Source organism: Molossus molossus, unplaced genomic scaffold (genome assembly GCF_014108415.1).
Source record: "Molossus molossus isolate mMolMol1 unplaced genomic scaffold, mMolMol1.p scaffold_m16_p_1, whole genome shotgun sequence".
Taxonomy (NCBI): domain Eukaryota; kingdom Metazoa; phylum Chordata; class Mammalia; order Chiroptera; family Molossidae; genus Molossus; species Molossus molossus.
In genome coordinates, this window is record NW_023425344.1 from 144,369,183 (window position 1) to 144,389,636 (window position 20,454).

A 20,454-nucleotide genomic window follows, 5' to 3' on the forward strand; every position below is an offset into this window, starting at 1 on the left:
TGTTCCTGCCAAATGAAGCCTGTTTTACATTTAGAGATGCTGATCTTTGGGCTGTGACTTAACTAAGCAAAACATTTTTTTCCCCTACATTTCAAACTTATCAAATACATATGGAGCTTGATACAAATTCTTTATTTGCTATACCTCAAACTATTGGTAACTTGACAAATTGGAATTATTCTAAACCATCACTTTTTAAAATTGTACATTTTTAAATTACCCTAAATGAGTCTTAGTCTTTTAGTCAAGGACAATTTGTCTTCAAATGGATAAACATTGGCTTATGAGGTTTAAGAAAACACTACTTTAAAATAATAACTACTTTATTTTCTTTCTGATAGAGTATATGCCACATCCTAAAAGAGCAGCTACACTTTATTCTGTTATTTGATTATGGAAGAAGGGCTTTTGAACACCTTATTCTCAATGATAAGATTTTTTTTAAAGGGTCTAATTCCTGAAAAGGATATTGTGTTAGAAGTTGATTTAATGCTGAAACAGTCTTCAGGAATGAGCAAATGGGTAGAAGAACTCGGGCACTGTACATTTAAGGGAATAAACGACTTGCTTATTGAAAACTGTGATTTCAAACTATCCTGCAAGCTTTGAGTGTGTGTCACATTCTGTTGCATCATTAGAGCTGAGAACATTTGCCAGTGCTATTTCCTTATCAGGCCCAAGAAAGGGAAGCTTTCCCATAAGCCAGTCTTTATCAACATTTGATTCTACGCTGCACTTCAGCTTTGAATTTTTCCCCTTTAAATCAAGGCTGTTATAAGGATATTCTTTCTTTCTTTCTTTTTTTTTTTTCCATCCTCACCCGAGGACATTTTTCCATTTTTTGTTCAGACAGAGTGGGAGGGAAGGAGAGAGAGAGAGAAACATCGACGTGAAAGGGACACATTGAATGGCTGCCACCCACACGACCAACCAGGGCCGGGGACAAACTGCAACCGAGGTACATGCCCTTAGTGGGAACCGAACCCGGATCTCTCTGGACTGCAGGCTGATGCTCTAACCACTGAGCAAAACCGGCCAGGGCTCCTTTCTTGTCTGATATTCTCAGTTATCTAAACATCAGTGAATCATTAACATTCTTCAAAAAGTTAAGTATTGTGATAGAGGAATTATTGGTAAAGAATTATTTTAACTTGATTTCTTAATGTAAATTTAAAGGTTCACATTGTTTGTTGAAAGATATACCTAATCATTAAATATTTGTTACAACTAAGTAGAAAAAACTCCTCTCGTTTACATTTGTAAGCCTGTTTTAAGAAGCAGTTTGGCTTTAATGTTTCCTTTGAGTTCTCAGAAACTAACCTTGAAAATAAATCTTTACCTGTGTTCCCAAGAAAACTAATATAATATAAAGGAATGACCTAAAATAAACGTAATAAGCTGTTCCTTAACTGTATCCATTATATGTGATTTTTCACTGGAATCTGATCAGCGGAAACAGCATATCTTTTTTTTTTTTTTTATCCTCACCCGAGGACATTTTTCCATTTTTTGTTCAGGTAGAGTGGGAGGGAGAGAGAGAAACATCGATGTGAAAGGGACACATCGAGTGGCTGCCACCCGCACAACCGACCAGGGCCGGAGACAAACTGCAACCGAAGTACGCGCCCTTAGCGGAAACCGAACCCGGATCTCTCAGGACCACAGGCCGACACTCTAACCGCTGAACCAAACTGGCCAGGGCGGAAATAGCATATCTTGAAGTAAACTCATATTCCAAGTTGTTTCCATTTTTCTTTTCAGATAATGGATTCATACCTGACTCACTTCTAGAAGATGTGATGAAAGCATTGGACCTTGTTTCAGATCCTGAATAGTAAGTAAATAGGAAGTATTATTTAGCCAACTCAAAACTTTGATTTAATTTAAAACATACACAGTTTTGCTTTTAAAAAAATCTAAAGCTACATATTTGAAGCATAACACTTTATATAAAGCAGATATTTAAGAATAAATCAGACTAATCAGTATTATAACAGAAACTTGACATACTCAAAATGAGCTTTCCTTCCCATTGTGCACTCACCATCCTGCTGAAAAATGTGCTAAAAATGTCATTTTTAAAATTAATTTATTTATTTTTGTTATAGATATTTCTCTTTTTCCCCCCATTGACACCCTCCTCCCTCTCCTTCCCTCACAGTAAAGGTCATTTTAAAAATAAATTAAATGTCTTTTCTTACTGTGAAACCTTTTCTATTTGAAAAAAATTTTGCCCATATCTTTAGTATCTTCAGTGAAAGTAGTGACAGGTCTGTACAGTGTCTGTATTGCTAGTTGTTGAGCATTTCTTTGTGATTGAATTAACTGAACTGAAATCTTGTAAGAGACCCAGAATATCACAGAATATAGTTTTGTTTTCTTTTTATCCTCACCGGAGGACATATTTTTCCATTTTTAGTTCAGATAGAGTGGGAGGGAGAGAGACAGAAACATCGATGTGAAAGGGACACATTGAGTGGTTGCCGCCCGCACGATCCAACCAGGCCTGGGGACAAACTGCAGCCGAGGTACGTGCCCTTAGCGGGAACTGAACCCGGGTCTCTCTGGACTGCAGGCCAACGCTCTAACTGCTGAGCCAAACTGGCCAGGGCCAGAATGTAGTTTTTTAATACTAAAGGTATTGAAGTATTGACTAACATTAATATTGTGTAACTGTCTTTGGTCTCACTGTTATATTTGTACATTTGTTTGTTTGCTTTTATTCCTCACCCGAGGATACCTTTCTGTTTATCATCAGGTAGAGTGGGAGGGAGGGAGAAAGAGAGCGACAGAGAGAAACGTCAATGTGATAGAGCCACATCGACTGGTTGCCTCCCGGAGACGAACTGTAACCGAGGTTTGTGCCCTTGACCCGAATCGAACCCACGACTCATTGGTCCGCAGGCCAACACTAATTGCTGAACCAAACCAGTCAGGGCCATTTGTGTGGGTTTTTTTTTTAATATTTATTTTTCTTTATTGAATTTGAGAGAGAGAGAGAGAGAAAGAAACATCGATGAGAGAGAACATTGATCGGCTGCCTCCTGCATGCCCCCCACTGGGGACTGGGCCCACAATCTGGGCATGTGCCCTGACCAGGAATTGAACAGGAGACCTCTTGGTGCATGGTCAATGCTCAACCACTGAGCCATACTGGCCGGGCTATATTTGTACATTTGTTACATCTATAACTTCTTCCAAAAATTTGGGATCTCTATTATGCATGATAAAATCTCTCTTGTTAAGTAGATACATGTATTGGTCAAATGTGGAAATATAATAAAGACCACTTATGCTCTACACTAACTTTTGTTTTATCTGCACAACTTTTTTTCCTTTTGAAATTTTTTTGACAATGAACAAACTTTAGCTTACAAATCACTTCAGGAAAGGATTCTTCAGCAAAAGCAACATAAAATATATTGATACATGTAGTTTTTAGAACTTGATCCTATTATGTTTTTAAATAAATGAAGTATGTTTTCTTTGAAGTATGACAAGCATATATACATTTACAAACTAATCACACCTGAATTAACATGTCTGAGTCTTACAACTTATAGCCGTGATGTTGCCCATTTTTAACAGACATCATTGCTGTTAAAGAGGAGAAATTCAGAGTTGAACTAGTCCAATAAATGGAATAATAGTAATTAACATATTTTCTCTAAACTGATTGTCAAGTGGAGACCATCTTGTTTTCATTGCCCTAATCTGCAGAAGAGAATTGAACCCAGGATATTTTTGGTTACTGACAATTCTTTTTGACAGGAAGGAAGAAAAAAGAAAAGTGATTTTTTTTCAAATTCTTACATAGATAGCTATATATTATCTTTCCAATTTTCCTTGTTTTATCAGAATATATAACATACTTTGCTTTATAAAATTAGTACAATTGAATTAGATTTTTTAAAGAAATAGTTAAAAGATTAGACTCAGTTATTCACTCTTTACTTTGGTCTAATTTATAATATGCAATGGTCCATAAATTAACAGGGCCAAATTTAGGATTGATAAATTAGATGTATTATATATAATATGACCTTGACTTCATTTTTTTCATGTTATAACCTCCTGCCCTTATTCATACCCTTTAAAATGTCATACCCTTTGCATGTTTAATAATAAGGTGTACTTAACTTGGCATTTATAGTTTGGGAGATAATATGGAGAATGAAAATTTTCTTTTCAGAAAATTTTCATTTTTAAAACCCTTCAAACTGCAGTCTGCTGTTCTCTCTGCCTTCTTTCTAGTCACACACAATACCTTTCACCAGCCTTGGCTGCACCTAAATGGTAAGGGCTATGCAAAGCACTATCCAGTTTAGGTTGCTACTGGAACAGTCAAGTACATACCACTTACTGTAATTCACTATACCTTAGCTCCATGAGAATTAGCTTACCTCCTTAAGCTGCAAGTTAACATTGCCTAAGAATTTTAAGCCTTCACCTCATTTGGTTCTGGATAGTAGCTGTTTAGGAGATGTTTTTGATTATCTGATGCACCACTTCCTGTTGACCCTGTTTCTTTTTCTCCTTGAGCTTAAAATAAACATTTTTAAGTTAAATGCCTCATTTGATTGTTAAATTTAGGCATACCTATGAAGCAAAGAGAATTTGCCTTTGGGGGTTATATGCCTGTGTTTATAAGCCTAAGTTTTTAAATTACTTTACCTAATAAGGAACAATATTCCAAAGTCATCGTCATAATTTCAATTCTAAATAGTAACAGATTACTCTGGTTTAAAAATAACCAAGTTTTGGCAAATCAGATGTCATTCCTGTGTATTTGTCATTTAAGAGGCTAAAAAGAACAGTTTTTAAGATTTTTGGCAGTCAAAGTGTTATAGTACCAGTAATTTAATCATGAAAGAAGAAAAATAAGCTTTTTTCCCTTTGGTATTCACTGTTTTTTGGGTTTTTCCCCCCTCCCCACAGTATAAACCTCATGAAGAATAAATTAGATCCAGAAGGATTAGGAATCATACTACTGGGTCCATTTCTTCAAGAATTTTTTCCTGATCAGGTAACATAATTGAAGAAATGTATTATTTTGTCATATTGGGATGATCATCTGTGATTGTTTTAACACTTTTTGTACTCGTTTAAAATGTTCTAACATGTAGCCCTGGCCAGTTTGGCTCAGCAGTTGGAGCATCGGCCCGCAGACCATTGAGTTGCGGGTTCGATTGTGGTCAGCATGTACCTTGGTTTTGGTTTGTCCCCGGCTCTGCTTGGGATCTCTCTCTCACATTGATGTTTGTCTCTCCTCTCCCTCCCTTCCTTCCACTCTATCTAAAAATCAATGGAAAAATATCCTCCGGTGAGGATTAACCTAAAAAAATTTTTTTTTTTTAGAATAGAGTTACCAGCAATTGCTCTTACGGGTATCTACCTGAAAAATTTGAAAACATTTATTCACAAACATATATGCACCCCATGTTCATTTCAAGACATGGAAATAATCATGTCTTTAGCTAGATGATTGGATAATGAAGATGTGGTACATATACAGTGGGATACTACAAAGCCATAAGAAGTACTGCAATTTGTGACAACATGGGTAGACCTTGAGAATATCATGGTAAATGAAATAAGTCACTCAGAAAAAGCTAAGGATCATATGGTATCACTCATATGTGGGATATAAAACTGAAACTCATAAGCACAGACAACAGTATGGTGGTTACCAGAGGGAAGCAGGGTGGTGGGGTAGTAAAGGGTAAAGGGGGCCAAATACATGGTGATAGAAGATGATGTGACTGGGTGGTGGGCACACATTGCAGTATACTGATCTCACATCATAGAAAAGTACACTTGCAACCTGTATAATCTTATTAACCAATGTCACCCCAATAAATTTAAATTTAAAAAAAGATAAAAGAAAAATTAAGTGATAGAAAACATCAAGATAAAATTATTAAATTTAAAGATATAATTGTTAATTTGATGTCACAGAATTTTTTTCCCATTTTGGCAATGAAGACATTAGGGTTAGAGTACTTGAAATTGCTTAAGGTCATATAGTTAGTAAGAGGCTGATTCAAGGGTCCAGTATAGGTTACCTGACCCCAGAGACAAAGCACTTGACCACTGTGTAAAGCTACCTTTTGATATTTTAGTATTTTATGCCAATTGTTAATGACTAGAACTAGAGAATATAAATTATATTAAACCACAGTAAATATTTATATTATAAGTTAAAGTACATTAACTCTGAAAATCAACTGCCAAATTATTTATCTAAGTAAGTAAATAATTGAGGAAATTATCAAATAAATTATTGATTTTTCCATTTGTAATGAAGCATTTTGAGAAGGATACAAAAGTTATGAGAGCTTAGATTTTAGTTGTGAATTCAAAAATGAAAAGTTAAAAAAATTGAAAATTTTAATTAAGTAACAACTGAAGAGATGATGCAAAGAAGTATATGATTTATTTACAAATTAATTTTTGATTCCTGGCCAGTTTGGCTCAGCGGTTAGAGAGTTGGCCCACAGACCAAAGTGTTGCAGGTTGGATTGCAGACAAGGGCATGTACCTTGGGTGCGGTTCAGTCCCTGGCCCTGGTTAGGGTCCTGCAGGAAGCAACCTCTTGATGTATCTCTCTCACATTGATGTTTCTTTCTCTGTCTCCCCCCTTCTCTCCCTCCCTCCCACTCTATCTAAAGATAAATGGAAAAATATCCGGTGAGGATTTATTTTTTGTTTTGTTTTTTTATCCTCACCCGAGGACATTTTTCCATTTTTTGTTCAGATAGAGTGGCTGGGAGAGAGAGAGAGAGAGAGAGAAACATCAACGTGAAAGGGACACATCGAGTGGCTGCCACCCGCACAACCCAACCAGGGCCAGGGACGAACTGCAACCAAGGTACATGCCCTTAGCAGGAACCGAACCTGGGTCTCCCCGGACCACAGGCTGACGCTCTAACCGCTGAGCCAAACCGGCCAGGGCTCCGGTGAGGATTTAAACAAATTTTTTTAATTTTTGAGAAAATTGTTGTTATAAAAGTCCCAACCTTAAACAGCCCAACTAGTGTTCAAGAAAAACTTTACAGAAAAAAGTTTGAATCAGGTCTTAAAAATGGGAGGAGAGAGAAAGGTATTTGAGAAAAGAGTAAAAGCTATTATAATATTCAAAGAGCCAACAAAAGGTCTTTTCATGGGAAAATGAGTAATAAGTTCACCTAAGATGAGAATTCAGAGAGGTGAGTACTTGCTGATAAGACTGAAGAGGTGGATTAGGTCCTGTATTGTAGAAATCTTGATTGCAAATCACAGAACCCGAGCCTGAACTCACTTAAGTAGAAGGGACAGGTTTGAATTGGAAAGAGTAGCTCAGAGGATTTGAAGAAGCATCAAAGGCAGCACTGAGATCCTCTAAGACTGGGGCAGTCTCTCCATCTTGTATCTTCCCTCTCTCTGGAGTAGTTACATCCTCTCAGTTTTTTTTTTTTTTTCCAGTTGCCAGCAGCTCTTTTCCCTTAGTTCCAATTGGAAAAAAATTCTAAGGAGGGATGCTGGCCCAGCTAAGGCATATTCCCATCCCTGTATCAGTCAGACATGGCCATGAAGACAAAAGATAAGCACAGGAACATAGCCACAGGCCCTGAGGGAAATCATTGGAGCCAGGCACCTTCAGTGGGGCCAGACCATTAATGACCTTGAATGCTAGCTTAAGAGAGTTGAACTTGATCTTTAGCTAACCTAGTTTAAGACAGTGGGAAAACATGATCAGTTTTTCTGAAAGTTTAGTATAATGATTTATACAATATCCTTTCTTTATTGAATGTTGTTAAAGTCTCTAAGCATGTATTATGTGTTTTTATTTCTCACAGTGCTGTTTTTACTACTTAAAAGGTCACAATACTCAAATGATATTTTGGGGGATGGAAACCCCTAATTCAATACTGTGGACCAAATTGGAAGTTTTGGTGCATATATGTTTGTTGTCTGAGTAAAAGGAGTATTCCTGCTCTTTCATACCTATTGAGAGGAACAAATTATATGCAACCAGAAAAAAATCAGAGATACATTTTAGGAAGTATTTTTGTATATTAGAAGCTTGAGCTTTTAAAAAAAAAGTTATAGTAATACATGCACATAGTAAAAACATAAAATAGAGTAGTGCAGAAGACCTAACAAAAATCAACACTTCCCTATTTCCCTGCCTCTTCCCAAAAAGCAACTATTTCAGATTTTAGATTTTCTGGTCGTCAACTGCATAAATCCTAAGTTTCTTGCTTTATCAAATGATTCCCCCATCAAACAACGAGGATTTAAGAAACTTGCATTTTACTTTTAATTGCTAATTGGAAGTTGCCTGATACAAAGATGTAATTTAAAATTTTAATAGTATTTTATTTCTAATAGGGCTCCAGTGGTCCAGAGTCTTTTACTGTCTACCACTACAATGGACTGAAGCAGTCAAATTATAATGAAAAGGTATGAGAATTCATTTGCTTAGTGATTTGTCTTCACCTGAGTTGTTAAAAACAAATATAAGAATGTATGACAATGTTTGATTCTCCATTTTGTTTATTCTTGTGTATGGTGTAAGTTGGCGGTCTAGTTTTGTGGGTTTTTTTTATGCATGTAGCTGTCCAGTTTTCCCAACACCATTTATTAAAGAGGCTGTCTTGATTCTACTGTATGCTCTTGCCACCTTTGTCAAAAATTAATTGAGCATATTGTCTTGGGTCAATTTCTGGGTTCTCTGTTCTGTTCCATTGATTTATATGCCTGTCCTTGTGCCAGTACCAGGCTGTTTTGATTACAGTGGCTTTGTAGTATAACCTGATATCCGGTGTTGTGATCCCTCTTAATTTGTTCTTCTTTTTAAAGATTGCTGTGGCTATTTGGGAGATCTTGATTGTATTTTTGGAGTAACAGTTTCACTATGACAAAATAACTGCATCTGTGTACATGTTGTTACCCTTGGTTATGTGGATATTACTAAGTCAAAATTATAGTTTAGACCAGTGAAAGTTACTGATCCATTCAAGTGAAGAAAGCAGTATTAGATTTTTGACTGAGAAAAATATTTTTCAAGGATTTAAATTAATAACAATAACAATTAGCATTTTTTGAGCATTTACCTGGAATGGTATTAAGTACTTTGTTTTATCTGAAGTTTCCCTCCACCCTATGAAGTAAGTATGGCCTGTATATCCCCATTTCGCAGAAGAGGAAAGTATATCGTACAGAGGTAAGCAACTTGCTAAGGTCAAGCAGCCAGGAAATGGCAGAGCAGGGACTGAAACAGGTAGTCTACCCCGGAGCCTGCACTGTTTCCCACTGTGCTTTGCTGCATTCTTTTGTGAATGAATCGTTGATGAAGGCACTAAGGTGATTATGTGTTTAATCCAAAAGTTGGTCTCACTGATACTCCCTTTGTCATTAAATATTAGCTTTGTCCACATATACAATATATCTGTTACATTTACATTTATTCAGGTAGCAATCATAGTAGGGATATATAGCTAATACTAGGAGTGAAGCCTAACAGGTTTTACATTTGAAACAATCATGCTGGTTTCATAATTATCAAAATTGAGGATGGGTATAGAAAATAGATGAATGTACACCAAATACATAATTTTAGTTAGGAATATAAGTCTCAGATTTAGATTTGCTCTAACAAATTAGATGTTTTATTAAGTTAGGTCTAAAGATCATTTCACAAGAAGATAATTTATTGACATATACATAGCAAAATAATATAAATTTGAGCATAAGAAAACTTGGATGCTATTTCCTGATGTGTTAATGAGGGCTTCATCTAGATTTTGAAATTTTACATAGCCTTGTAATAGGAGGTACTTTAGAATCACTGATTATTCACCTACATAATCCCTGCAAGGTAGGTCAGTCAAATATTATCCATATTTTACAGATGAGGCATCTGAGACAGGGAGATTAAGTGACTCACCCAGGGTCACACAGGAAGTCACTGGCAGAGCAGGGATTGGAACTGAGTTCCTGATTCCCAATCCTGTCCTTGGTCACGCTACCTGTATATAGTAAGTTTCATATCATGCTCATGACTAGTGTCTGACATACTAACGAAAAAATCAGAAGTGAAAGACGAAATATTAACATGAAAATAGTATGTAAGAACTATAAAGCAAAGCATATATATCATCAAGTCGCAGAGGTATAACATTATGAAGTTATTTAGGAGCTAGAAATGTGGTAAGATACTGTTAAAAATATCAGAGAAAACAAAGGGGGAAAGCTGGCCAAGTGGGAGGGAGCGTGATCCAGTGGCCGGCTCAGGTCACAGTGCTTTGCCCACGCACCTCTGCTGCCGTCAGAATCAAAAGTTTTTCTGGTGTTTACCTGCCAGTTTATATTATATGGTCGTTGTCACTGTATATAAAGTACCTGGTTACTTTTATTTATCAACCTTTCTCTTTGATTTTCTGCCCTGACATCCTTTTTTATTTTTTGTCCATGATTTTTCATGTAGTACAAAATACAGTCATGAGTAGCATTTCAGAAATATTTAATACAGTAAATAGCAGATTTCATTGGCAAACATCTAAATTGCTCTCAGCCCTGGAAATTTATTGCTTAAATTGGAAGGAAAAAATTAAGTCTTTAGACTATTTCTACAGTAGCTTTTTATTTTGTGAGGCAGCGTGCCCATCTGAGTGCCTCAATATTAAAACAGTAGGAACTAGATAAATTGTTATATAAATTTCTTCCAAGTGGTATATGTTATTTGATGATTTTCTTTTTATCAGAAACAATGTATTTCAGATTTTTTTTTTAATCCTCACCTGAGGACATTTTTTTTTTTTGCATTCATCTTCAGATAGAGCAGGAGGGAGAAGGAGAGAGAGAGAGAGAGAGAGAGAAACATTGACGTGAGAGAGACACATCGATTGGTTGCCACCCACATGACCCCAACCAGGGCCGAGGACAAACCGCAACCGAGGTACGTGCCCTTAGTGGGAACCGAACCTGGGACTCTCAGATCCACAGGCCGACGCTCTAACCACTGAGCAAAACCGGCCAGGGCTGTATTTCAGATTTTTAAATGCTTTTTCTTGTCATAAATTTATAATCTAAAAATCAATTGGTCACCTAGCAGTTAAATTTGTATCTCCGTCTTGTTTCCAAATTTATTTTCACATTAATCAGTAAATAGATATTCTTCCTTATAACTTCTGTCACAATAAAATTAGATGTAAAGTTTCATGTGAAACAATATATAGTGCCTTATTTGCTAGCCTATGAAAAATTTTGTATCCCTGCTAAAAAGTTGCTGAGAATATTGATTTACCTTGATGCTTTTATTTTGTTCAACAGGTCATGTATGTGGAAGGGACTGCAGTTGTTATGGGTTTTGAAGATCCCATGCTACAAACAGATGACACTCCTATTAAACGCTGTCTTCAAACCAAATGGCCATTCATCGAATTACTCTGGACCACAGATCGCTCTCCTTCACTAAACTGATGTGCATAGTATTTAAAAGGGAGATTGTAATAGCAGATGTTGAAATAGGGATGTAAGACTGGTAATTGGCTATACACTGGTATCACTGACTAATTGTAAATAACATAAGAACACATTTTCAGTGTTTAAGATATGTTTAAATTATTTATGTTAAAGTTTACCCTATTTTAACTTTATGTGAAATTTGCTAGCAAAATTAAGTTTTAATCAAAGTTTACCACTTTTGCAGTCAGATAATTGGTTACTTACCAAATTACAAACATCGTTTAATACTATAGCATTTGTATATTGAGTATTAAAGTTGCTATTTATAAACTTCTATTTTGGGGTTTTATTTCATTCAATCATATTTTATTGTTTAAATGATTCTGGCTTGCAATATATCAGCCTCCACATTTAAATGCAGAAGCGTTAATTTTTATTTCCTTTTAAAATCTGTTTCCCATTAGAAATACTAATAAATAACAAATTATCAACTTTTGACAATTGGCTTAGCTCTGGCATGTTTATAAAAAGTAGAAACTATAAAGAAACATTACCATTTATTCACAGATATATAGAGAATGTATTTTTAAAAAAGATAGTAAAGATAATCTGTTTAATAGTCTTAACACTGTTAAGTTTCACTGTATTGCCAAATACACTCTTCTAAATTTGTTCCAACAGCCCTGTAAGCCAGGTTTTTTGTAAATTTATAAATATGATAAATGCATGAAAACATCTGTTATTACATTAGTATATTGCATTATTTATTATGATCCTAGTGGATGGCTTAAATAAACACTTTTCTTTAAATGTACCCTTGTATATATTTTTTTTATAGTAGTGTCTTGGAATAAACAAATTCTTTTAACTGTTTCTGTGTAGTAACCCTGAGAGAGCAGCATAGACAAATGCCTAATGGACTCATACACCACTTTAAAAGGGAAACCAAACCTTCTAGTTAACCTAAGAGCTCTGTAACTCAGACAGGTAGAAGCACTAGAACTCGGTGGTAGCTGTCAGGATCAGTAAACAAAAATACAGAAGCCTCATCCTACTTATTTTAGAGAGAGATTTACTTTATTCTGATAGGACTGTTGCCCAGCAATTTGAAAATTGAACAGCCAGAGATACTTTTCTTTCCATCACTTTGGAGGCAGACAGTTGTTTAGTACCTCTTAGGAATTTCAGGATTGAACTTCCTTCCACAGTATTTAAATATGTATTTCCTCTGTGAATCTCTGTTTGGATAATACTTATGTTTTATTTGTATAGATATTAACAATTTTAATTAAGTAGTTTTTATCACAGGAAGTAGTGGCACAAGATTTTATGTACACTTTTGGTAACATGTTCAGGAGTATGATACTACAGCTGTAAAATGCCCCATGTTTTGGTTAATTTGACTACTTTAAAAAAAAAAAATTTTTTTTTTATCCTCACCTGAGAACATTTTTCCATTTTTTGTTCAGATAGAGTGGGAGGGAGAGAGAGGAAGAGAGAGAGAGAGAAACATCGATGTGAAAGGGACACATCAAGTGGCTGCCACCCACACGACCAACCAGGGCCGGGAACAAACTGTAACCGAGGTACATGCCATTAGCGGGAACCGAACCCGGGTCTCTGTACCGCAGGCTGACGCTCCAACCGCTGAGCCAAACCGGCCAGGGCTAAAAAAATTTTTTTGTATTGATATTTTGAGAGAGAGACGAACATCAATTGGCCACCTCCTGCATGCTCCCCACTGGGGATTGGGCTCACAACCTGAGCCTCTGCCCTGATGGGAAATTGAACCAGCAGCTTTTTTTTTTTCTTGTCTTCTATCCTCACCTGAGGACATTTTTCCATATTTTGTTCACATAGAGAGACAGAGGAGAGAAACATCGATGTGAAAGGGACACATCTAGTGGTTACCACCCGCATGACCCAACCAGGGTTGAGGACAAACTGCAACCGAGGTACGTGCCCTTAATGGGAACCGAATCCGGGTCTCTCTGGACCACAGGCCGATACTCTAACCGCTGAGCCAAACTGGCCAGGGCATGAACCAGCAGCCTTTTGGTGCATGGGTCGATGCTCAACCACTGAGCCACACCGGCTAGGCATGACTACTTTTATTTATTTTTTAAATCTTTATTGTTGAATGTACTACAGATGTTCCTCATTTTTCCCCCATTGACCCCCTCCTCCCCACACCCCCCCCCCTTTTCCCACACTATTGTCTGTGTCCATTGTTTATGCATATAAGTTCTTTGGTTTATTTTTTCCCACCCCCCAACCCCTTTCCCTTTGAGGTTTGTCAGCCTAGCAATGAATTTGTACTTCTTAATCCCTTCACCTTTTTCACCCATTCCCCCAACCCCCCTCCCATCTGGCAATCAACAAAATGTTCTCTGTATCTATGAGAATGTTTCTGTTCTGCCTGTTCATTTTGTTTGTAGATTCCATTGTTGATAGATATGTATTCATTGCCATTTTGTTTATTCATATATTTTATCTTTTTCTTCAAAAAGACCCTTCATCATTTCATATAATAACGGTTTGGTAGTGATGAACTCCTTTAACTTTTTCTTGTCTGGGAAACTCTATATGGCCATTGATTCTAAATGACAGCTTTGCAGGATAGAGTAATCTTGGTTGTAGGTTCTTGCTTTTCATCACTCTGAATATTTCTTGCCACTCCCTTCTGGCCTGCAAAGTTGCTTTTGAGAAATCAGCTGACAGCCTTATGGGAACTCCCTTGTAGGTAACTAGCTGCCTTTCTCTTGCTGCTTTTAAGATTCTCTCTTTGTCTTGAACCTTTTGCATTTTGATGATGATGTGTCTTGGTGTGGGCCTCTTGGGGTTCATCTTGTTTGGGACTCTCTGTGCTTCCTGGACTTGTATGTCTGTTTCCTTCAGCAAGTTAGGAAAGTTTTCTGCCATTATTGTTTCAAACAGGTTTTTAATTTCTTGTTCTCTCTCTTCTCCTTCTGGCACCCCCAAGATGCGAATGTTGGCACGCTTGAAGTTGTCCCAGAGGCTCCTTACACTATCCTCATTTTTTTGGATTCCTTTTTCTTTTTGCTGTTTTGATTGAGCGTTTTTTGCTTCCTTATATTCCAAATCAATGGTTTGCTTCTTGGATTTACATACTCTACTATTGAATCTGTATAAATTATTCTTTATTTCAGTTAATGCCTCCTTCGTTTCTGACTGTGCATCTATCATTTCTGACTGGTCCTTTTTTATGCTCTTGAGGCCCTCACTAAGTTCATTGAGCATCCTTATAAGCAGTATTTTGAACTCAGCATCTGTGAGGTTGCTTATCTCCATTTTGCTTAGTTCTTTTCTTGGGGTTTGTTCTGTTCTTTCATTTGGGGCCTATTTCTTTGTCTCCTCATTTTGGCTGCCTCCCTGTGTTTGTTTCTGTGTATTACTTAACGAGAGGTATGGGGCTATCTGAGACCGGATGCTCCTTGTTTGAAAGAATTTAGTAAAACCTGAAGCAGGATCCAAGACAGGTCAATCCTATGGTGAAACAACTGGCAAGAGCTTGGGTGGGCCTGAAAGTTGGGTGGGGCGGGGCCTCAGGGAGTCAGCAGGGCGGGGCTACCAGTGTGGGCCAGGTTGCTGGAGTCCCAGATATGGCGACTGTCTGCTGCCCCAGGGAAGGGCTCACCAAAGGAACAAAGGCCTCTGACAGCACGTTTGTCCCGGAGAAAGCCCCCCCTCCAGCCCTCGCTCCAATGCCAAACAGCTCAGTTCTTCCCTGTGTGTCTCTGGCGCCCCTCGAGCTGCCTCTCCTCCAAGCTTAGAGGGAGAGAGTCTGATAAGTCCGTGCGCGGGCCCTTTAAGAGGAGCTGCCTGGGGCTCCAGCTGTGTCAGCCTCCCTGAGCCTCAGTTCCCGCTGGTTTTTCCAGCCAGAAGTGATGGGGACTTCTCTTCCCGGCACTGGAACCCTGAGCGGGGCGTGTCGTGTGGGACAGGGACCCCTCAGTCCTCAGGAAGGACCTTCCCAGCCGAGGTGTCCTGATTTTTATCTGCCACACGTGGGTGTGGGACCAGCCCCTCCGCCTCCGCCCCTCCTACCAGTCTGGATGTGGCTGCTGCTTTAATTCCATAGTTGTAGGACTTCCATTCAGCTTGATTTCAGGGGATTTTGAATGATGGTTGTTCTGTAGTTTAGTTGTAACTTTGATGCGGTTTTGGGAGGACGCGATACCGCGTTTACCTACGCCGCCATCTTGACCGGAAGTCGTTCTGCATTTTTCAACTTAGCCTTTATCTACATTTAACATAGTTTGATAATTGTGGTAGAATATATTAATGGCTCTGCCATCTCTCCCCTCTGCCAGGGGCCAGCACGCCCTCGGGACGGCTTTCTCCGTGACCGTGAAGGAGACGTGGAGCACGGCAGCGGCCAACCTACACAGATCATCATTGCTATTTTAGGTTGTTACCACCACACAGTAAATTATCTGATACAATTATCTATTTTGTTTATTACTTATATTTTGCACTAAAATGTAGGGTCAATGAGAGCGGGAGTTTTTGCTTGTTTTGTTCACTACTGTATCACCAATGTTTAACACACAGTGGGAAGTCAATAGCATTTGCTGAATGAATTACAGCAGCCAAGAATTTGTCAAAAGATGGGAAATGGAGATTTGACAAAATTATGGTTTAAACCAGTGGTTGGGGGGAAAATATTTTGACATACCGCCAGAGTTGCAATCACTCAATAGTAAATCAGTTATCTATGTACTTGGCACATTGCAAATGCTGCATAAAAGTTTGCTGTTAGGCCTATTTTTATTCTGGTAAAGTTTTTACCGATTTTTTAGAGAGAGAGAGAAACATCCATGTGAGAGTAAAACATCAATCAGCTGCCTCCTGCACGCCCCCTACTGGGGATTGAGCCCATAACCCGGGCATGTGCCCTGACTGGGAATCAGACTGGGACCTCACAGACAATGGGACGCTGCTCAGTCCCCTGAGCCACACCAGCCTGGCAGACCTATTATCATTTGTGTGCAAAGGACTAGATGCAATTGAAATTAGGGTATAATCACCAAAGGTATTTCAAGATGGGAAAACTGTCAGGGACAGGACACCGGCATAAAGAGAAGTTCCAAGTCGCACTGCTCATTGCGACAGAGCTGGTGCAGCCCATGGCTGGGAGTTCAGCTGGCGTTGTACCCAGGGCCCTCCGTTCTTTTCTATGTGGACCTCTCCACAGAGCTGCCCGGGCCTCTGCACAGCACAGGCGCTGGGTTCCAAGGAGGGCTCACGAGGACACGTTCCAGAGTGCGTGCCAAGCAAGCCTCCGCTCAGATTTTGTTTGCTGACGTTCCAGCGGCCAAGGTTAGACACATGGTCAAGCTCGCGCAATGATGGCTGCAACTGAACCAGGATGGGGCGTCAGCGAGTGTGGATCACTGTGGGTGCCAAAGGAATAGACATCTCAGGGCCTGTCTGGACCAAATACAGACTGAGACTGCAGCATCTCACATGTATCACTTTATCCAAGTATGAACTAATTTGGGAAATCATTTCACACAAACCAACTTTGCAAGAGCCTGATATATAAACAATAATGTCAACAACTTTATTTTGGGGGGGAAATCTGCCTTTATCAAAACTTGGTACCATATCTGTATGGCAGCAGGTTGTTGGTGAGCAAAGAATCAGTAAAAAGGGTGGAGGGATTGAGAAAAAAAGAAAAGAGAGAGAACTCATGGACAACAGTGTGGTGATTGTGGGGAGGTGGAAAAGGGCATAGAGGAGATATATAGTGATGGAAAAATAAAATAAAATTTAAATAAATAAAACTACAACTTACAAAATAAATCAGGAAAAAGGAAATTCTTCATTTTATGTTTCAATTAAATTTATTGGGGTGATATCGGTTAATAAGATTATATAGGTTTCAAGTGTACATTTCTCTAATACATGACCTGTGTACTGTACTGCGTGCTCGCCACCCTAAGTCAGTCATCTTCTGTCCCCATATATTTGGCCCCCTTTACCCTTTACTACCCCTTACTCACCTTCCCTCTGGTAACCACCCTACTGTTGTCTGTGTCTATGAGTTTCCATTTTATATCCCATATATAAGTGAAATCACATGGTTCTTAGTTTTGAGAATATTATGCTAAGTGAAATAAGTCAGAAAAAACTAAAAAAGAAACTATTTTCACAGGCACCTATAGCATTCTAACAACACCTAGTGTGTTACCATTCTCCGAGTCGAAGAAAGCCATCCAATTACGCGCACTGGCCAGTAGAGTCAAAGGAATGAGCCCCCCTAGACAGAGACCAGATCTCACCCTCCAAAATTCTTCTTTAAAGACTTAATGTGGACCTTTGCAATTACAGTGATACCTCGGTTCTCGAACGCCTCGGTTTTCGACCAAATGGAGATTCGAGAAACTTTTGTCTTGGAATCCGAACAAATATTTGGAACTCGAACTTCCGAGATGAGCGGAGTTGAGCCGAATGGCGTTCATTCGGCCCAGCGCGCCTTGCTGGCGTCAGCAGTGTGAGTGCAGAGAGAGAGTCACGCTTTGTGGAGTCACGCTTTCCTATTGGGTTTCATTGCTTCGGTTCTCGAACAATTCGGTTCTCGACCGTCCTCCTGGAACGAATTATGTTCGAGAACCGAGGTATCACTGTACTATTTCAAAATTAAATCCCACCAGATTACCAGGAAACGTCTTCAACTGGTTTACATTTAAATTGGTTTCTGGATGAAATTCAAGGATACAGGTTTCAACAACAAACTACATGCATAAGACCTCACAGCTGATTAGTTACTCTGATAGCTAATCACTTGCACTTCTTGAAGCTTCTACTTAGCATCAATTGCACAGAGTGATAATTCTGTACTTAACCAATTCCTAAAAGGAATGTACACTTTTGGGGCATAAAATTTGAAACAAGTGTTTAGAAACATAGTCTGGCAACACTCTCTGGAATGTTAGGAAAACATAGAAAGACCAAAGGTGCAAAATAGGTCAGTGGTGTGGGCCATGACTAAGAAAGGGAAGCAGCATCTGAAAAACCACATGGAATGAAGAGCGACGGGACTAGATCTGAGGCTCGCATTGAGTAGAGGGTACAAAAAGGGGGAAGAAACAAAGATGACTCCAAAACATTTCTTTAGGGGATTGAGAAATGGAACTTGGGAAAGAAAATCATTCAGAATCAGATGGAAAGAACAGGATGGTAAGTTATTTGGAGGAGGGTTGAGTTTCAAATATATTTATTTATTCCATAGATTTTTTTTTCTTTTTTCTTTTTTTTGAGCTTCCGCTGTGTGCCAGACCTCGTTCTGAGCTCTAGGCTCTGGTGGGAGACAAGACCAGGTTCCTGTCCTCAGGGAACTGACATTCTACTGGAGAGAGGCAGACTGCAAACATGTAAGCAATTGAGACCATTTCTGACAATAATTAATAAATGCTGTAAAGAAAACAGAACGGGAAATGGGAAAGAAAGTGAATGTGACTTCTAGGGGAGGTGGTGACCACCTGACCTCAGGCGGTCAGGGACAATCTGAGACCTGGACGTTGAGAAGGAGCTAGTGAAGGGAGCCTTTGGGGCAGGCACTCCAGGCCGGAGGAAGAGCAGCTGGAAAGGCCCCGAGGGGAACTAGCTATACGTGTCTGAAAGCTGGAAATGAGAGACATGGTCAGAGATTAGTTTGGGCAAGGTTGGCAGAAGTCAGATAACACAGGGGCTTTAGGCCCTTGAGAATTTGGACTTTATTATGACAGTGATGGAGCACCATTGGAAAACGTTAAATCGGAAAGCGATAGCATCTGATTTAAAATGTCACTTATTTGCAATATGTAAATGCATTAAATCAACACGTTCTACACCTTTAACTTATACAATGTTATATGTCAGTTATATCTGAATAAGGCTGGGGAAGAAGAGAACACCCTGGCTGCTCTGCAGAGGATGTGTCGGAAAGGAGCGAAAGTGGAGGAGAGACCAGGGGAAGCCGCTGCAGGATCCCAGGGAAGAGGCGGGCCTAGGCCAGGTGCCAGCAGCAGAGGAGGTGAGAACTGCCCGCCAGCGGGTACTTTGATGGAAGACCAGCTCACAGTCAAGGCGGGATGTGAGCAAAAGGGGGTAATCATGCAAGACTAGCAGCTGCAGACCCCAGACAGAGACAACATGAGAGACACTGAGAGGGAAATAGAGACACACATGGAATTTGAGAGACAGCAAAAGGAAAGAATGCAAGATATTCGAGATGAGGTCTTCTCTAGGTATCTAGAAATAATACGCCTAGAATTTAGGCAAAAAGTTAGGACTGGGGATGTAATTCTGAGACTTGTTAGCCTAAACATGATGGCTAAAATGTTCATGCACTCTAGTAGACTAAGCACGGAGTGGGAAAAGCAAGTCATGCCAACGGCAATATTCTTCTTTAGAAACTAATAGGAGGAAGGAGAGTCACAGGGCCATTCAGAGAGACAAATGGCAGAGCAGGGAAAGCGTCAAGTGGACTGGAGCTGCGTGCAGACAGACTCTGGCTCTCAGAGTCCTTTGTCCACTAACAACGTCCAGTACAGGGCTCTATGTGGTTCTGTCCAATCTGAGACCCAAGAGAATGTTTCTGAAAATGGAGAGGAAGTTTTAAAGGCCCCAGTGTTCCAGGAAGATGAAGTCTTAGAAAAGGCCCATTTATTTTTTAAAAGGAATTCTTGGCAACCAATGAAAATGAAGCAATTAAAACAGCAACGAGATACAGTTACACCCCTATTGTAATAGCCCAAACATAAAAGATTGACAACACTAAATGCTGACTAGGATGTGAAGCCTCAGGAACTCACAGTCACTGTTAGTAGGAATGCAAACTGGTTCAGCCACTTTGGAAGATTGGAGCTTCTTACACAGCTAAACACATTCTTATAATCCTTGGTATTAATCTAAAGGAGTAAAAAATTTATGTGCATTTAAAAACCTGCACATGGAGGTTTATAATAGCTTTGTTCATAATAACCCAAACCTTGA

At 39.0% G+C, this 20,454-nt stretch overlaps 1 protein-coding gene and 1 long non-coding RNA gene across 8 annotated transcripts in view; both read left to right on the forward strand.

The window, feature by feature from the left end:
• The window catches only part of MINDY3 (MINDY lysine 48 deubiquitinase 3), a 125,864-nt gene extending 113,609 nt beyond the window's left edge, over positions 1-12,255 (forward strand). For 3 of the 4 annotated variants that reach the window (XM_036255940.1, XM_036255913.1, XM_036255931.1), the window contains 5 exons: positions 1,762-1,834; positions 4,255-4,296; positions 4,939-5,026; positions 8,374-8,445; positions 11,317-11,481. In XM_036255940.1, coding sequence (XP_036111833.1) covers positions 1,762-1,834; positions 4,255-4,296; positions 4,939-5,026; positions 8,374-8,445; positions 11,317-11,466 — 425 coding nt within the window. In that variant the 3' untranslated portion in view covers positions 11,467-11,481. Of the gene's footprint in view, positions 1-1,761; positions 1,835-4,254; positions 4,297-4,938; positions 5,027-8,373; positions 8,446-11,316 lie in introns of all 4 variants that reach the window. The other variant, XM_036255924.1, reaches the window with a different exon arrangement.
• A 3,512-nt stretch (positions 12,256-15,767) lies between these two features.
• Positions 15,768-19,461, forward strand: LOC118631440. 4 transcript variants are annotated; one of them, XR_004959845.1, is made up of 4 exons: positions 15,768-15,882; positions 18,596-18,657; positions 18,710-18,851; positions 19,339-19,461. It is a non-coding gene; the product is annotated as an uncharacterized LOC118631440 (long non-coding RNA). The 4 variants fall into 4 exon arrangements; XR_004959847.1 differs by having other exon boundaries at positions 18,739-18,851; XR_004959848.1 differs by lacking the exon at positions 18,596-18,657 and having other exon boundaries at positions 15,770-15,882; positions 18,739-18,851.
• The last annotated feature ends 993 nt before the right edge of the window (positions 19,462-20,454 follow it).